The 18171-nt window shown below is 37.4% G+C and overlaps 2 protein-coding genes across 2 annotated transcripts in view; both read right to left on the reverse strand.

Moving 5' to 3' along the window:
* Positions 1-1153, reverse strand: part of LOC107036296 (diacylglycerol O-acyltransferase 1) — a 73276-nt gene extending 72123 nt beyond the window's left edge. Inside the window, exon 1 of the mRNA XM_015254175.1 lies at positions 626-1153. Within this exon, the coding sequence (XP_015109661.1) occupies positions 626-741 (116 nt within the window). The 5' untranslated portion in view covers positions 742-1153. The remainder of the gene's footprint in view (positions 1-625) is intronic.
* Positions 1154-13200: 12047 nt separating this feature from the next.
* LOC107036346 (protein slowmo) overlaps positions 13201-18171 on the reverse strand; it is a 23672-nt gene continuing 18701 nt past the window's right edge. The window contains exons 4-5 of the mRNA XM_015254274.2: positions 14194-14367; positions 13201-14110 (exon numbers count right to left, since the gene is read on the reverse strand). Coding sequence (XP_015109760.1) covers positions 13877-14110; positions 14194-14367 — 408 coding nt within the window. The 3' untranslated portion in view covers positions 13201-13876. The remainder of the gene's footprint in view (positions 14111-14193; positions 14368-18171) is intronic.

Here is an 18171-nt window from a genome sequence, read left to right on the forward strand (position 1 = left end):
CCCTCCCACCCCCAAATACAGGAGAGAGGATTCCACGTGTGCGGTTGGCTGTGTGCGGTTTTGGCTTGCCTCCAAGCCAAACGCATCGTAAATCGTATTTCATCACTGATTGCCAAACAATCGATGAATATTCACATCGACAAGTTGAAAGAAAAATAAACTTTATTACAATAAAACGAGAGGACCAAAGGGTTCGCCAATTTTGTCAATTTTCCCTCGTTTTGCGCCCACGGGATCGTTTCGAGTGGGGGGAAAAAAATCGATACTCAACAGCTGATCGTCGGAGTGAGAAAAATAGGGGACAGAGTGTCGCTGGCACCTCGTCAGCACGCATGCGTACTTTGGACCGGCTAATGCCTGCCATGTGTGCCTTGGACTCACTGGGGTCCACGCCTAACTCCCGAAAATACGATACGTGTCGCACGGAATTCATGAAAAATAAAAAAGAAAGTCGTAAAGAGAACGATAAATTATCGGGGGAGAACGGGAGTATTATATCGTCTTGTTCCCGGCGGAGGAGATGGAGAAGCCGATACAAGTGACGAGTGATAACGTGAGATTATTATTGATTATTGTTCGTCCATTTGTTTATTTTATCGGGACAATGCGAAATTCTGGAACTCACGGTTTGTCCGGCTGTGACAGCCTGACCATGTAGTCAGCCCTCTGTATTTCCTCGGCCCTTGTGACGCTTTTTGTGCGTCTTAACCTCACTTTCGACTCCTGATCGTGCTCCGGCATTGCTGATCACTTTACCACACTTTTTACGGTTTATTCCCGATTTTTATTCACTCGCGCTTCGCCGGAATGTCGCGGGCAATGGTACACTTGTGAGCGCGGAAAAATATCGCGAAAGATACAATCGGCGGATATTTCACTCGTGTCCGACTGCGATCGCAACCGAGTGCTGACGGGATTTGTTGCGCGTTATGTCATCGCGCGAGAGTGGATAAAAAGTGAGAGGGAAATGTATCTTTATTTGGCTTTAATTGACTTGCTGAAGGCAGTTAACTTGTAGATTCACTGATTATTTTGGTATTTGAGTGGGAGGGGGTGGGCTTTGATTGGAACAACTGTTTTCAACGATGTGGGGTTGGGGGGGAGTCGACTGTTGAGATAACACTCCTCTCACTCTCCGTCGCACCGCTGCATATTTCTGGATGGACTTGCGAACTGATTACGCACTTTTGCTCCTCGAGAACAGTGGGATCACAGAAAAAGTCAGTGGAATGCCACAAGTCACGTGTGTTCCCACTCTTTTAAAATCAGTTTGAGGAACAAATGCGAGAAAATTAATAAGGGAGAGGATGTTACCGAGGTTTACGAGATAATAAATGAGTAATAGAACTGACGGAAATACCGTTTGAATTGGTAATTCCAATAGTCATCACACTTGTCATTTCAGAGATGTTAAATGTAGCAAATTAAATGTATCTTTATGCGAATTTAATTGGGGTATTGGAAGCAGTTAAATCGCAGATGCACTGATTATTTTGGAATTTGTTTGAGAGTGTGAGGACGGGGAGGGGGAAAACGCGAGACAATTAATGAGAGAGAATATGTTACCAAGGTTTACGACATAATGAAAGAGTAGTAGAACTCGGTGAAATGCTGCTTGAATTGGTAATTTAAGTAGTTATCACTACTCTCTGTTTCAAAGTTATGAAATTTAGCAAAATGAAATGGTTTGAATGAAAATAACCGGAATTGGTAGTTGATTGAGATTTCCTGGGATGATTTCATTCAATTATTTCCAATGGATGAGAAGTCGGAAGGAAATGGATCTTTATTTGATTTCAATTAATGTATTTCAAGCAGTTGAACTGAATATCTCTGAATCTAAGGGAGATAGCAAAATTTTTGTTATGACCTTTTTTGTAGAGCCGATTGAGAGCCGCAACAAATGTGGTTACGAAAATTTTGCTATCTCCCTTAGATTCGGAAATATTCCTCAAAAACTCAACTGGGAGACGAGTCGACTTAAACCGGTTTACTACTTCGCTACTGAATTGTAGATTCACTGATTATTTTGGTATTTGAGAGGTCGACGGTGGAGGGAGAAAACGCAAGACGATCAATTAATGAGAGGAAAGATGTCACTAAGGTTTACGAGATAATAAATGAGTAATAGAACTGAGGGGAATACAGTTTGAATTGGTAATTCACAAGTAGTTATCACTACTTGTTATTTCAGAGCTATAAAATGTAGCAAAATGAAATGGTTTGAACTAAAATGACCGGAATTGATAGTTGATTGAGACTCCCTGGGATGATTTCATTTATTTCTAACGGATGAGAAGTGAGAAGGAAATGTATCTTTATTTGATTGTAATCGAGGTATTAAAAACAGTCAAGTTGTAGATTCACTGATTATTTTGGTATTTGAGAGGGAGGAGTTGTAGCGGGAAAACGCGAGACTATTAATGAGAGAGAAGATGTTACCAAGGTTTACGAGATAATGAAAGAGTAATATCACTCGGTGAAATCCTATTTGAATGGTTAATTCACGTAGTTATCACCACTTGTTATTTCAGAGTTATGAAATCTAGTAAATGAAGTGGTTTGAAGCAAAATGAATAGAATGAATAGGTGATGCTAGAAGTCTATTTTTTTTTCGTTCGAATTGAAAAAATTATTTAAAAATAAGTGTTGTTGACCGTCATGTCGTGATTAATCATGAAATAGTTACAGCAAGGCCGAATAACATTGACTCAATTGAAAAATGATGTATGCAAAAAATGATGTATCCTTGAACGATTTTTATGATATAAAAAATTAAAGTAGTTTCATATGAAAAATAGTGATATCGTGTGTCACGTGCTTATTGATTTCCTAAAGAGTGCACTTATTTTACTTCATACTCTGTAAAATAATGGGATAAAATGGGCAATACTATTCGATTTTCTATTTTTACAGAGTAAAATGGCAAATACACATTCGAGTTTTAAGAACAGAAATGATTAAACATCGTTTATTAGTCAAAAATAGTAGACTTTAATCCATCGTTTCAAGTATTACTTCGTCCAACTTTTTTTTATGAAACACAATCGATCTCCCATCACTGATATTGTCGCGTATTTGCTTTCCTCCCCCCCCCTCCCCCCGCTGTTTTATTCTTTCATCTCGTATTTTCATCCGCAGACGTGTCCTGTCACATTTTATATTCTTTTTATTATTTCTTTCACTGGAAACTCTTTCAATAAAGCCGTTCCTATCAAACAGTGGAAAAAGTTCAAGTTTTCAGGGGAACATCCCTTGCGCGAGTGAAACATCCTACAGACAACTGTTGCCACTGATTTTTGCTCATGTGATGCGAAAAATTCGACAAAAATTCTGTAATTCTTTACGTAATATTTGTATTAAATTTCAGATGATTTCACTGAAATTCATCAGCATTCTCCTTTACTTTAAGAAATTCTTTCATCATTAACATTTAGAGACTTTGCAAGCCTATCGCGATCTCGTGATACAATCTTTTATTCTAAGGGCAACTTGAATTATGGTCAAGAGTTCATAAAAATGAGGCATAATCCCCAGATAATTAAAACTTTATTCTTCTCCTGCATAAAAAGTTTCATATTCAACAGTATAAATGAACCTTTTATCCCCCCCCCCTCCCTTTCAAAATGAAGAAATCATTAAAGTCAAGTGAAATTGATCATATTCCCGGGGAATAATTTCTACCGATGCCATCCTGAAGTCCGGAATATCCAGAAATTTACCCGTAAATTGTTGACTGGGTTTATCTTTCGTATTAAATTTCAGATGATTTTACTGAAATGCATCAGCATTCCCCTCATTTCAAGAAATTATTTCACCAGCATTCCGCGGCTTTTCAAGCCTCAGTTTAAAAATCCTCTCCTTACTTGAATTATGGTCAAGAGTTCATAAAAATGAGGCATAATCCCCCGATAATTAAAACTTTGTTCTTCTCCTGCATAAAAGGTTTCTTATTCAACAATATAAATGGACCTTTAACTCCCCCCTCAAATGAAGAGATCGTTAAAGTCAATTGAAATTGATTATGTTTCTTATCTCTCCCCTCTCCCCCCCCCCCCACCATTTGCTAAAAAAAGTAAAGGTATAAAAAATAGATTACCTCTGGAGAAAACTTTGAACCAAGATTCGACGCGGTAAGTTCGGGAAACTTTGATTCACTTGAAACTAGAACATTTAAACGGGCTTGAGAAACCTTGGTGGGAACCGCGGCGGGCCGGGGGGTGGAGGGAGGGGTGGGAGGCAGAGCAAAAGATTCACTTGGAGGTTGGCTACTTTTCTACGAGTAAACTAGTCGACCTTACGGACTCCTTAACTCACTGTAAACATCCGAGGGGGAATGGGGCTCTGGATTCTCATCTTCTACGCGTAAGTGAATTTTACTTGGAGAGTTTGGGACGTTTAACCACTATCCTCGCTGTGATAGGCACTTTCATCGGGATTTACCGGACTCTTGCTGAAGTAGTTCCACTTTGGATAAAAGCTCTTTAAAAAACAATCTGATTTTTCAATCCTTTCCTTCCTCTTTTATTCATCGAATCGAATTCAATGATTCCCTGGGTATTTTCCATTAGGTTATTCTGGAAAGTTCAATGGAGTGGGATAATACAAGTATAGATTATGAATACGTCCAGAGAAATGATGAATGGAATGAAACTCTTTACATTACTGCACGGAGAGAAATATTCAATAAAAATTACGTATCTTTTCCGTAATTCCGAAGCGAAATGTGGTTGTAGGAAATTTTACGGAACTGTCACGGAATTTTTGCGGAGCGTGACATTTCTCCGTGTGGGAAATTATTTCTGAAATTTCGGGCGATAAATCTCTCGTCTCCTTTTCGAAAACGACAAATTCTAAAATCATCAAAATATCTCACAAGTTCTTCGTGAATAGGTGAATAAATATTGGGATAAATATCGGGATGATGATCGTAAACTGTAGGCGAGTGAAAAAAATTGTAAATATTTAAACGAGAAAATTAAAAATCTCTCAGCTCTTTTGGGAAAACAACAGATTCAAAGATCGTTGAAATATCTAAAAACTGCTGTAAACTTACGTAAATTTACGCACTTTAGTCAATAAATTAAAAATTAAAATTAAAAAATCTTGGAATCCATAACAACTGATTCACATGTAATTTTCATATATTTCATTAGTGATAAATGAACTAATTTCCGGTATATTCAATGAAATCGCGACTTTCAAATGCGTAAAACAACACAAATGATTGAAAATTGCAAAAACTCAAGCAACTATTGTTCTAATTTACCAATCCGTCAAAAATTCAATTGAATGTGATATTCACTTTCACAACGAGTTCCATAATAGAAAAGATCACATGGCATGACAAACTGATTTTTTTATTTCTAAAATAAATAAAAAGTTCCAAGAACGATTTCACTCTGCATTAATTTCAAATCCACAACATTGAGAATACAAATGCAGCTATTTCTGAAGTAATATCCCACAGTCTGTACTATCTGTTTCTTAATTTCAATGAAAATAATTCCATTATATACATTCATTCGATGCGTATAAAAACAAATAAAAACGACACTTAAGTTTGAACAAAGCCTTTATTACGATCTATTCCAATAAACCAATTAGATTGATCCAAAGATAATTGAAATAATTTCAAAAATTCACCAATGATGTCATGAAGCCCGACGAAAAACCCCTGAATAGAAAATTTAATGGAGGAATGAACCGCAATTCCGAGAGATTATTAAAGAAGAAATACTAAAATCCCGGCTAAAGATATCTCCAAAGCCATTCCATCATTTTTGAATGTAGCATTCCCCCCCGACAGCGTTATAATTCATATTCCCCTGTACCAACTGGCAAAAGGGGCGCTCACCCGGCGATAAGTGATAACAACCCTTTATTTTTTTTATTACATTTTTTTCATCACTGCCAACCAGAAATATATGGCTCTAAAGATTTCAGATTAGAATTTTACGGCTGATTCTGTTGACACTGATATAAACTCGTGATGGTTTTTTTTTACGATCTCTTTTGTGATGATGATAAATAAAGAAGAAGAGAGGGGTGAGACGATTTAATTTATTTTGATGGCAGACTGGAGAATCTCGGGTAGGTTAAAGGAGATCTTTGAAAAGGTGCATCGATGTTTGAGAAAGCCCTTCAGGGTTAACTGGGCGCTAACCAGGCACTGAAAGGGGAGAGGGTGATGGCTGATCCTGTGCCACCCCATCGTAAGCCGAGACTAAGAGGCTATTAGTTAGCTCAGGCTTGCTTGGACTAACAACGCTACTTACACCACCCTGTAGCTGACATCAACGATAGTGGACTATCCCCTTCGCCAAGTACGGAGATCTTGTCTACCTGTTCTACATAATGTCCTCACAGTATGCTGGCTTTACGGATGAAAATATGTAGTGAAGGGGAAATTGATAAGGGCAGCATCATCTTGCGTTGTACACACGGAGAGAAATATTCAAGAAAAATTACGGAACTCACAATTCGCTCACCGATTACGGAATCGACTCAGAAAATTTAAGTGACGGTATCGTAATTTTTCACAGGAGATTCAGATAAAAATTGCGGAACGTTCTGGAGAAATTCCGTGACAGTTCCGTAAAATTTCCTGCAACCACATTTCACTCCGAAATTACGGAAAAGATACGTAATTTTTATTGAATATTTCCCTTTTTTGGTTATTTCTCGTTTTTTGACGCAATTCGTGATGCCGCGAGAGACTTCACGAGACAATGGAAATCTCTGACCTCTTCTCAGTCTCGAAATACGCAGTGTCGACTCCTCTTGTGATGATTCCGAGTCAACTAATCTCACCTCGGTCTCCAGTTTTTCGTGCTTTTTAATGTAAAATCTCGGTTTGAGATTGTGAATTCTAGTTCAATTATTGCATGAAAATTAATCAAAATCAAGGCGTTGCAAGTAAATATATTTTTAAATTTGTAATTAATTGAAGATTCGAGCAAGTTGGGAAAGTTCTCGTTGATTAACACCATGTTAATCAATTGTGTGGATCGTGGAATTTCGGATATAATGAGTCGACTAGTGATTTTCAGGAGAGTGATATTGGATGCGATTTAAGTGGGAGAAAATCTCGAATTTTCAGATTTCACTGAAAACTCAATGAAATTCAAAATTTTTGAACAGCACTGAGATGACAATCCCCCTGAATCTACCTGAATTTTGAAGGAAATAATAAATACTGTACTAATTTTCGGGGAATAATTGCACTAAAATTTGCAATTCTCATTCATTTATCCATGAAATTCTGAATTTTCAACGACAAAATTCCTCAAAATTTCAGTGAAACTAAAGTGTGATAAAATTTTCCGAAAAGTATACTGGAAATTCCCTCCAAAAATTTTCAACAGTGCAAAAATACCATTCCATCATCAATTCGTGAATCTCAGTTGACTAAAAACGTTCCCTCTCATCAGTAAAAAAAAATAATCAGAAAAAAAATGCAAATTTTCCGAAACCAATTTAATCCCAGCCTCGGATATCCTTAATGACACCTTAATTTCCACCTACGCAAACTCAATATCAAGTTTATAGCGCACAGTTCTGTTAGTTTAAAACTTAGTAGAATAAATCTTACGTACGAGACGCTGACATTCACACTCACCCTCCCCATGACGAGGAGAATAACATTTCAAACTCGATTAGTAGTCTGAGCACGTACGTTATTAGCCATTCTCGTGAGAGAGTCCGGGCTGGGCTTGAGAAAGGGGTGTTGGGTTTACACGTATACCCATCAGAGTATATATCCGGGGGAAATCAAACTTCAGGGTGGAGAATCTGACGCTGAATGACCTGACGGGTGCTTACCGGGTTTATTGAATGCTTCATACTGCCCCAATGTTCCACATTACACTGTCTTATTCTGTGAAACCATCTTATTCCCTCGTTCTTCCTCTCAAAATCATTCCTTCCGGCATCCGATGTCGTATTGTAACTGAGATCCATTGAGTAGGTGACTAAAACAACTGCATGCAATGGGATGTACATCTGCTCAAGCTATAAATTCTGTTTTATGGAAATGGACCTGAAAGTCGCATGTTATGACACCGCGTTGCCATCATTCGACTCTATGATATTAGATTGATCAAGGGTGAATATTACTTTGTGTCAAGACTTTTAGGATTTTCCGTGAAATCCCTTCCTTTAAATATTTATACATTTTATATGAATGACAGGGAGTCTTGAAGACAATAGTCTTAATTCTACTGAATAGCAACTTCTTTCCTCTGCTGACCCACTAATCCAATAGACCATTTGCTCATATGTAGAATTTGACATTAAATAACCCGACAGGTGCTTAACAGGTTTATTGAATGCACCATTCTGCTGCAAACTCCACATTAAACTGTCTTATTCCATGAACAATCTCATTCCCTTGCACTTCCTCTCAAAACCATTCCTTACAGCATCCGAGGTACTATTGTAACTCAGATCCATTAAATAGGTGACTAAAATAACTGCATGCAATGGGGTGTACATCTGCTCAAGCTGTAAATTCTGTTTTATGGAAATGGACCTGAAAGTCGCATGTTATGACACCGCGTTGCCATCATTCGACTCTATGATATTAGATTGATCAAGGGTGAATATTACTTTGTGTCAAGACTTTTAGGATTTTCCGTGAAATCCCTTCCTTTAAATATTCATACATTCTACATGAACGGCAGGGAGTGACATGAATGACAGGGAGTCTTGAAGACAATAGTCTTAATTCTACTGAATAGCAAATTCTTTCCTCTGCTGACCCACTAATCCAATAGACCATTTACTCATATGTAGAATTTGAAATTAAATAACCTGACACCTGCTTAACGGGTTTCTTTATTCCTTTATTCTTTATTCCATTATTCCTTGAAACAATGTCATTCCCTCGCACTTCCTCTCAAAACCATTCCTTACAGTATCCGATGTACTATTGTAACTCAGATCCATTAAATAGGTGACAAAAATAACTCCATGCGATGGGATGTACATCTGCTCAAGCTATAAATTCAGTTTTATGGAAATGGACTTGAAGTCGCATGTTATGACACTGCCTTGCCATCATTCGACTCTCTGGAATTGGATTCATCAAGGGTGTAGAATTTGTTCATATATAGAATTTGATATTAAATAACCTGACACGTGCTTAACAGGTTTATTGAATGCACCATCCTGCTACAATACTTCACATTAAACTGTCTTATTCCTTGAAACAATGTCATTCCCTCACACTTCCTCTCAAAACCATTCCTTACAGTATCCGATGTACTATTGTAACTCAGATCCATTAAATAGGTGACTAAAATAACTGTATGCAATGGGATGTACATCTTCTCAAGCTATAAATTCAGTTTTATGGAAATGGACCTGAAAGTCGCATGTTATGACACTGCCTTGCCATCATTCGACTCCCTGGAATTGGATTCATCAAGGAGGAATATTACTTTGTGTCAAGCCTTTCAGTTTTCCCCGTAAAATCCCTTCGTTTAAATATTCATGCATTTTATATACTTCGAAAATTTACGTTGAAAAGCCGTAAACCGAGAAGATTAAATGTCTTGAGGTGTTAAAAATAGCAGCGCAGGTGGAAAGGGTATGCAACCCTTGGCTCCAGGTAATAGGTGATCGTAAAACCACCAAATGACACTAACACACGAGTCTCAATGCTGAATTACAGTTGGTGGATGGCCTGTGGGTAAAGACCATGCGATTCCTGACCCACGTACTTCCACTATGGTTTCGTCTATATTTTTATGAGTGTCATTTCATTTGGAATTTAATACTGCTGGGAAAAAGAAGTAATTTCCTGTCTTCTCCATGGCCATATTTAATTTTATAGAATTTAATTTCATAACTCTTAAGGCGAGATATGATAGTGGAATGAAAGAAAATGTTCAGCAAAACAGGGAGAGAAATTTCTGCGAGAATTTATTTTAACTTGTACTGAGTTACGTTTTCACTTAAATTTGAGGGATCAAACATTTTATTCATTTTATTTTGTTACTAGACAACGACAAATCCTCAAAAATTTATTCATGTGTGAACAATTGAAAATTATTGGTTGAAATTTTCATAATTCACAATTCAAAATTTCATGTAAAACTCAGTGGCAATTGTGAATAATTGTTACTAATTATTACACTTCCAACCGGAGTAATTTTCAATCGAAATTCATCTCCATGAGACAATTCCTTGACTACAAAAAAGTCCCTCGGGGGCTCGTATAAGCGACTGGTTTTATAGCACATCCCCATGTGTTAACCATGAGCCGATCCTTGACAAGGGTTTCAAATCGAACGTGATTCGTTGCCTTTGGAATGCTCGACAGACAAGAAAGTGAAGGGAAGTGAGGTCCGTTGGTTTTTTAACCCCCTCCAGCACAAAAAAACCCGTGGAATCCTCTTTATTTTACGATGGCAAACGTCCAAAGGCGACTCATCGTTTGGCCTTCGATCCCGTGGAATTTCAAAGTTACCCTCACTTTAGTTTTCACGGGGTCAAAGCACGTTCCACCGAATCACATCAATATTCCACATGCTACAGAACCCCTTTCTTACCCGGAACCCGAAATTTCATATGAAAATCAATGCGTTCGGAATGACCAGTGTGGAAAAACTAGTGTCTGAAGTTAAGACACTTTTGTCTCCGTTTTTAAGAAGTTTGTCTCTCAATTTAAGGGAGACTACAATGAGTTTTAAAAGTCGCAGACTATTGGAATGAGTTTTCTCATACATTGAAGATCGATTATACATGCACGAAGAGAAATTACGGAAAAGATACGTAATTTGTATTGATTATTTTTCCCAATCGGATTTCGACCAATCAGAGCGCAGTATTTGAGGCTACCCGACTGTTTTATTTCGGATATTTCCTCCTAGCTTTTGAATATTTCGCAGTAGTTCTTCATTTTTTCCGCTCATTTCAGATAGAATCTTATATTTGACAGTCTATGAAGATCGGGTTATTCTATTAACATAATTTCTTCAAATCTTCCTCAATTCACATCCTGATGCTGTCCACTGCACTCTGCTTGGCCAAAATCCGATTGGGAAAAATAATCTGACAAATACCCCTCGAGATTCAAAATCAATCGGCTATTTCCCTCAAGCTCCCCTGCAAACAAACCATCGTGCCAAGTTTAGCAGAAAAACCCTCGCGCAAGCGCTCAGGTTTTTTTAGCCTGCAAAACTTGACACCTTCATTTGTTTGCAACGAAGCTATTGGGGAATACCCGATAATTTTGAAGCTCTTGGGGTATTACTACTGACAATTTCCTCAATTCTGATTTTGACCAATCAGAGTGCAGTATTCGGAGTCACGTGACGCGTTTCGCACTGATAATTTCCCCGACTACAGGGAAATTATCAGAGTGATAATTTCCCTGTAGCCTGTCAATTGTTTTCTACGAATTTGACAGATATTCCTTACATTTTGGTGAGATGTGTCCCGTAACCCCGAACACTGCACCCTGATCGGCCAAAATCAGAATTGAAGAAATTGTCCTCCGAATACCCCTCGACCTTCAAAATTCATCGGATATTTCCCTCAAGTTTTCCTGCATATCAACGATCGGGATCAGCTTTGCAGTAAAATCTTTCCATTAAAATCCATTTTAATCTGTACAACTGATCCCTCTCGTTGCTATGCAACAAAACATTCGGGAAATATCCGATAATTTTGAAGGTCTTGGGGTATTACAGCTGAATATTTCTCTCCGTGAAAATATTTGAAATGTCCGTCATCGCGAAGTCAGCCGATAAGACCCACGTTAGCGTCAAATGTCTTAAATTGAGGCGTCTTCAAGGCCCTACTTTTCACCGGGCAGTGATTGACGCACTTGTGATGAAATAAAGATAAGCCCGATGGGAATTGAGTCTTTTTGAGCTGATGGATTTGTCGTTGGAAAGTTAAAAGAGAAAGAGGGCCGAAGGTACGGGGGATATGGTGCCACGTCTACTGCTGGGTTAATTCGATTTACTCGAAAACTTGTTATTGACGAACTCTCCACAGAGATAGAATTCCCTTTGATCCGCGTCACACGGTGAATTCTGAACATCTGAGCAATTGGAAATGCTCGAAGAGGGGGGGGGGAGGGGTGAACGAAATAGAAGGGAAGTTAGAGGGAAGTAGGTACTAGAGTGTCTACAGCGAATAGCAAATCGCTAAGGAGTGTTAAAAAACGAATGGAATATTCGTGCCAGCTTGGGTGAGCAAATGGCAGATTGGTTAGCTGTATTAACTTGCGGTGAAATCCCGACGAACAGAATATTGTATGCATGTGATGTTTAGATGGTGACAATAGTGAACAAAGAGTATGCTGAACAGTGGAGAGTAGTTGATCAATATTTGTTCTGCTTCGATTACAAGCTACAGCCAGTTGGTTCAGTGCTCTTGGTACTCATCAATTATCTCTGATATTGAGGGACAAGATTTGATCCAGAGTTTGCACAAAACTCTCGTGTAAATGTTCGGAAATTAGAGCATCGTTGATGACGAGAGGTTTGTTTGACATGAATAATCAGAGACAATTCAGTTTGACGTGAAATAAAGGGTCAATTATATTTTAATAATCAATTGCACTTCTTACTGAAGGCATTGCCTGCATAAATCTATCGTGATTGTAATCCAATATTCTGAGATGAATATCCTCCAACTTTCAGACGATGATAAAAACGTACTCTACTGATAATTTCGTATTATTTTCCCATCAGTGAGCGAAGAGGGTCTTTAGATCGGCGAAACTCCATCGTTTAAGTTTATGGCTTTGTAGAAAATCATTCGAAAGTAACTTATCTCAGGGGTTATTCTCACTCCCGAGTGTAATGATCGGAGAGCCACTGCCGCTTTTCTTGAAGTATTCTTAAAAAACAGTAAATCGTCTGAATAAAGAATATTCTGCTTCAGGTGTAATCAAATATTAAAATATTCTATATTTCATGTTTCTGGGTTTAACATTCTCACACCCAATGTATAATTAAAATTTCTGTACTTCGAACGAGGACATGCGGAAGTAATTATGCATTACTTCGAATCGAATCACTTCAAACATTTCTCGACTCCCACTTAACACTCATCAATCATCTCTCATGTCGAGGATCAAGATTTTATCCCAAGTTTGCACAAAACTCCCCTGATCAGATGTCAGTGCAAGATTCTTGATAGAAGGTTCTTTTGAAATGAATAATCAGAAACAATTCAATCTTATGTGCGATGAAATGTCAATTACCTTTCAATAATCAACTGTACTGTTTATTTCAATTGAGTTACCTACATAAATTATAATAATAATCAACGATGCATATCACTATATTCTCTTGTTGTTCAATACTCTAAGAGGAATATCCTCCATCATTCATACAGTGAGGAAAATCTACTCTATAAACCATTTCCTACCAATTTTTCATCAGTAAGCGAAGGGAATCTTCACATCGGCAAAACTCAACCGTTCGATTTTATGGCTTTGTACAAAATTATTCGAAAGTAACTTACCTCAGACGTTATTCTCACTCCCGCTTGTACCAATAAGACAACTATTACCTCTCTCATCAAAGTGTCTTTCACAAACACAGTAAATCGTCCAACTAAAAAATCCCCCTTCAAATTCAACATTTTCAGATCAAATGTACAACGAAAATCTCTTTACTTCGAACGATGGCATACGAAGCAGTATCAATTAGCCATTACTTTAAAATAAATTACTCCGAAAAAGCCTCAATCCTCTCGAAACCCCAATTTATCTTTCATCTAGTTTGTAACCGAATTGCAATGAATTTTTAATATCGCATTAGCTCTCACTGGCAAAATTTTCCAACAATTACCAATGAAGTCCAAACGACATTCGTTAATTGAAAAGATTAAAGCTAGTCCGAAACCTTAGCTATAATTTAGGCATTGATTGAGGTGATGAGGGAGCTGTGAATGTTTGTATCTCATCCAGAGATATTTTAGCTGCTTGCTGAAGATCATCCATGCTCTTCCTCGTTTTTGTTGATATATCATCAAACTGACGTCGGGTTTGGGTTAAGAGCTCATCAGTTGACTTTACAGCACTATTTGCCAAACCTTTCACTTCAGTATCCAGCTTTATCACCCACTCCACAGCTTGTCGTCCCTGGTAAAGCGAGATATAAACCAGGAATTTAAGAGAACGATCAAAAGATAATGAAATCCTGTTGGAAAATTACTTTCACTCACCATTCCAGCGTTGAAGGAGATTCTTTTTGTTAATAATTCCTCCATGTACGATGTCAGGGGAACCCCTTGAACCGTTACTATTGCTTCCTGCTTGAGAAGGGTCTTTGTTTTGTCTTCGGGATGTGGAACATACTTCAGTGTCTCGTCAACTGCTATGTAGTTGCAAAATGTTAACTGTAACAGTGTAAACAGTTCCCAAGCATGAATAAGCACATCTTGAATTGTTTTGGCAGTGAAATACATTCAATAACGAGTTCAAACTAACGATAAGACGATGAAATACTGCAACTAACGAGGAATCCCTTCATAATTTATGAAGTTTACTCCTTGTTTTCGAGCAACAGTCAAAGTCATTCTTCTTAACACTATTTCCCAAACATGATTGAATTGCAAACTCAACTCAACCATTTTTGTCTAGTGAAAAACAGGTCTCGTGGGCCGACGGCAAATGTTTGACTTATTCACAGTTCAGTGGAATGATCAATGGCAGCTTTCTGTATCTGAGGTTTGGGGTTTTGTACATCAAATAGCGTTTGATGCATCACGCGATGTTCTTTTACTGTCTTGTTAGTGCCAGATGAAAGACTGGTCTAGCAGTATCAATTTGTAAACACGAAAGGTAGTGCACCTCGGTCGTTTCACTTCGTTAGAGATGTGATGAAATATGCACAGAGTTTTCGTAAATTGCACTGATAACATGGGAACTATATTCATTTATAAACTCTATGAACCGAGAAACCAAATTATAAATAGATGGATACTACGCAATTTATAATGACTTGAGTTTATTCAATGACAAAAGGGCATTTTCAATATACAGTGGTTTATTCCGGGAATGAGTGCAGTGTTGGGCGTATAATGCGCGTTTGTACTCGCAGACTTCAGGTGATATGGTATTTTCAACGGAGGTTTAGCAATGGTATTATTACGTGCACACATTTCTATGCGACTACGAGTTTGTTGAAGGGAGTGAGAAAGGATGTATATGTGGAAGTATGGAACAATTGAATGGTGGAGAGAAGAGGATAAAGAAGAGAGAGATGATAGGACCACTGGCAATAGTGCAATACGTTTCGCGGGAAAATTAACGCCCGCAGGCATTGTTGCCCAGGAAAGCGTGTAGGATGCGGCGTGCCGGTGAGTACCCCACAACGACGCCATATTAGCAATCAGTGAAGCCAACTGTGTTACTCTCCCCCTCGCCGTCTTCTATCCCACTTACTTCAGTCGCTTTTATCTCTCGGGTTTCTCGCCCTCGTATTTTCATTCTCGAGTGGTTTTCTTCGATTTCAGCAGTGGGTGGGACACGATCTGACAAGCTCAGTTACTTTAATTAGGTAGTTTTGGGTGGACGGGGTGAGGGGTACATGAGTTAATGCAGTTAAGGGTTTTTTTTTCATCATTTGGGTCATTGTGGGGGTGGGAAGTCGTAATGGTGTTGGAAAGAGTGAGTGACTTTGTGAGATTCGATCTTTGTTGATTTTATGCTGTTACAAAAATTTCAGTGTAATTTCATGAAGAGAAATGATGCATTTGAATGAAACGAAAGTCTATGCACTATTATAAAAAATATTGATATTCTGTGGGCAGTACACGGAGAGAAAAGTTGAATAAAAAATACTAGAAAATTGTGGAAAATTTCACTATAGATAAAAAGATTGAAGCATTTCATATTCATGTCCTAGAAATGATATCGTAAAGTACTTCGCTGACTAACAGTTTACGTTATATTATAGTTTACCAATTTCATTTCTAAAACACCCGAGTGTTAATTCAATTGACAATTTTTATTTTTATGTATTTATTTTGTTATAATTTTTTTTAATTTCATTCATTTTTTTTTCATCCGTACAATTCTCTAATTCGATAAATTAAACAGATAAATTAATGAATGGATTATCGAACCCAATTCGATCCCCATTCGAACGCAATTGCATCTAACTATACGAAAGGTAATCGTGGAGCGTAATTGGAGATCAATAAAAAATACCTTTTGCGGAGGATATCTTAAAATTGAAATTGAAGAATATATTTACCGGAATGTTACTGATGAAATGTTCCATGAAATTCTGAATTTTCAGTGACAAAATTCCTTAAAGTTGTGGAAGCAAAATCTAATAAAATTTCCAAAAAGTGTACCGGAAAATTAAGCCAACCTATTTATTTAATTGAAATGGTGAATTATTTCGCCGTGTGTCTCATTTCGCTATCTTATCTCCCTCAATGTCAAATTCAATTGGATTCAATGATCCCATACCTCCTAATCGCATATCAAATTCATACGTTATTTCATCCGGTATCGGCTCAACCCGAAATAATTTTCTCATTTCCCAATTTGGGTATTAATCTCTCGCACATACCACCCACTACTCCGCAGTACCATTTCAAACCCAGCTAATTACACTTCTGCCAATTAACTGCCGCGGTTTAACCGACGTTCAATTATACCAAGCTCATATCGTTTTCCAACCCATAACTGTCAGCTGCTTTCGTTGCGGAGGTGGCTGATATCAGTGATAGTCCGAGGCTTTGTTTTTCTCATGAGAGGAATCCCAATAATTTTGCTCGATTAATGAAAAATATTTGAACCGCGCATCAAATTTATTATGAATGCCGTATCCCTCAACTTCCTGCTGATTAATTGCGTCTAGCTCATATTTTATCCTCTGAAGAGAAAAGGGATGTATAAATAAATTTGACGGACCACTTGAATTAATACCACATTTTACGAAAATGAAAACCACTTGATTGCAATTTTTTTATGAAAAAAAAAATTACTGTAGTTTTTTTTAAATTGTAATTTTTTTTAAAGCAGAGGCGGGTTATATTCTCTTCACATTGCTGATTTAAATATCCATGGCTACTTGCTATCTCCGACTGTACGAATAAATCTCAGGTTTGTACAAAATTTTCGTGATGTGAATCAACGCAATATTAATAAAAGGTTCATAAAAATGAATAACCAGAAACAATTTAATTTGATGTGCAATGAACTGTCAATTATCTTTCAATAATCAACTGCACTTTTTATTTCACCTAAATTATCTACATAAATTGTAGTAATAATTAACGATTCATAACTCTATAGTTACGTGATTATTGTTTAATATTCTGAGAGGAACTTTCTCCATTAATTATCTCCGGTTTTTCTTAATTCAGAAAATTGCTATTCGAGATGTTTAGTCTGTTGACTATCCGAAATTGAATATTTCGAAAATAACATAAGATAGCATTGAAAATAACATGAATATTACGTTTCTACAATGTTCATTCCTTAACTTCCACCTTCATCCAAATAGTGACAACATCCCTCAAAATTTCAGTGGAAATGTTACTTTTTAGAAATCTCCAACACTTTTGACGGAAATTTCAGTAAACAATTTTTAACAGTGAGTACGCTTGTTAAAAAAATTCTGAATTTTCCGGGGAAATAATCTGAATTCGATTTAAGGGCAAAAAGTCATTGAAATTTCAAGTCTCTACAAATTCAAGTAGTTCCTATTTTTTAGCGGCAGGAAGACGGAAATTTCCCAATTTAAATCAATGTTCAAGTGGAAATGAATATTCATTACCAAATTCCCTTGAATTTTCACGGAATTTCAGGGGATTTTTCCTCTTTTTTCATTCATTTTCCCAATATAATTAAACTAAAAGTTACACTTTCCACGGATTTTTCCATGAAATTATGAATTCTCAGTGTCAAAATTCCTTGAAATGTTAGTGGAAATGTGCTTCTCAGAAATTTCCAAGACTCTTATCCGACATTTTACTGATAATTACCAACCAAATATCTTGTTTCCCCTATACCTCTTCCGCTTTTATAATCACCACTCTGGGTGCTACATTGCGGTGTCAAATGGCCCCACGGTGCTCGTGTAACTTCGCCTCGTTAAGAATACGACGACTGCCAAGGTGGCGACTGAAGTATCCTAGGTAATTCCTGCCGCCCCTTTCACGCAAACCCTTGTCTTCCCCCCC

This window comes from Diachasma alloeum, unplaced genomic scaffold, assembly GCF_001412515.2.
Source record: "Diachasma alloeum isolate Michigan unplaced genomic scaffold, Dall2.0 Dall_scaffold_00208, whole genome shotgun sequence".
In the NCBI taxonomy this organism is placed as follows: Eukaryota; Metazoa; Arthropoda; class Insecta; order Hymenoptera; family Braconidae; genus Diachasma; species Diachasma alloeum.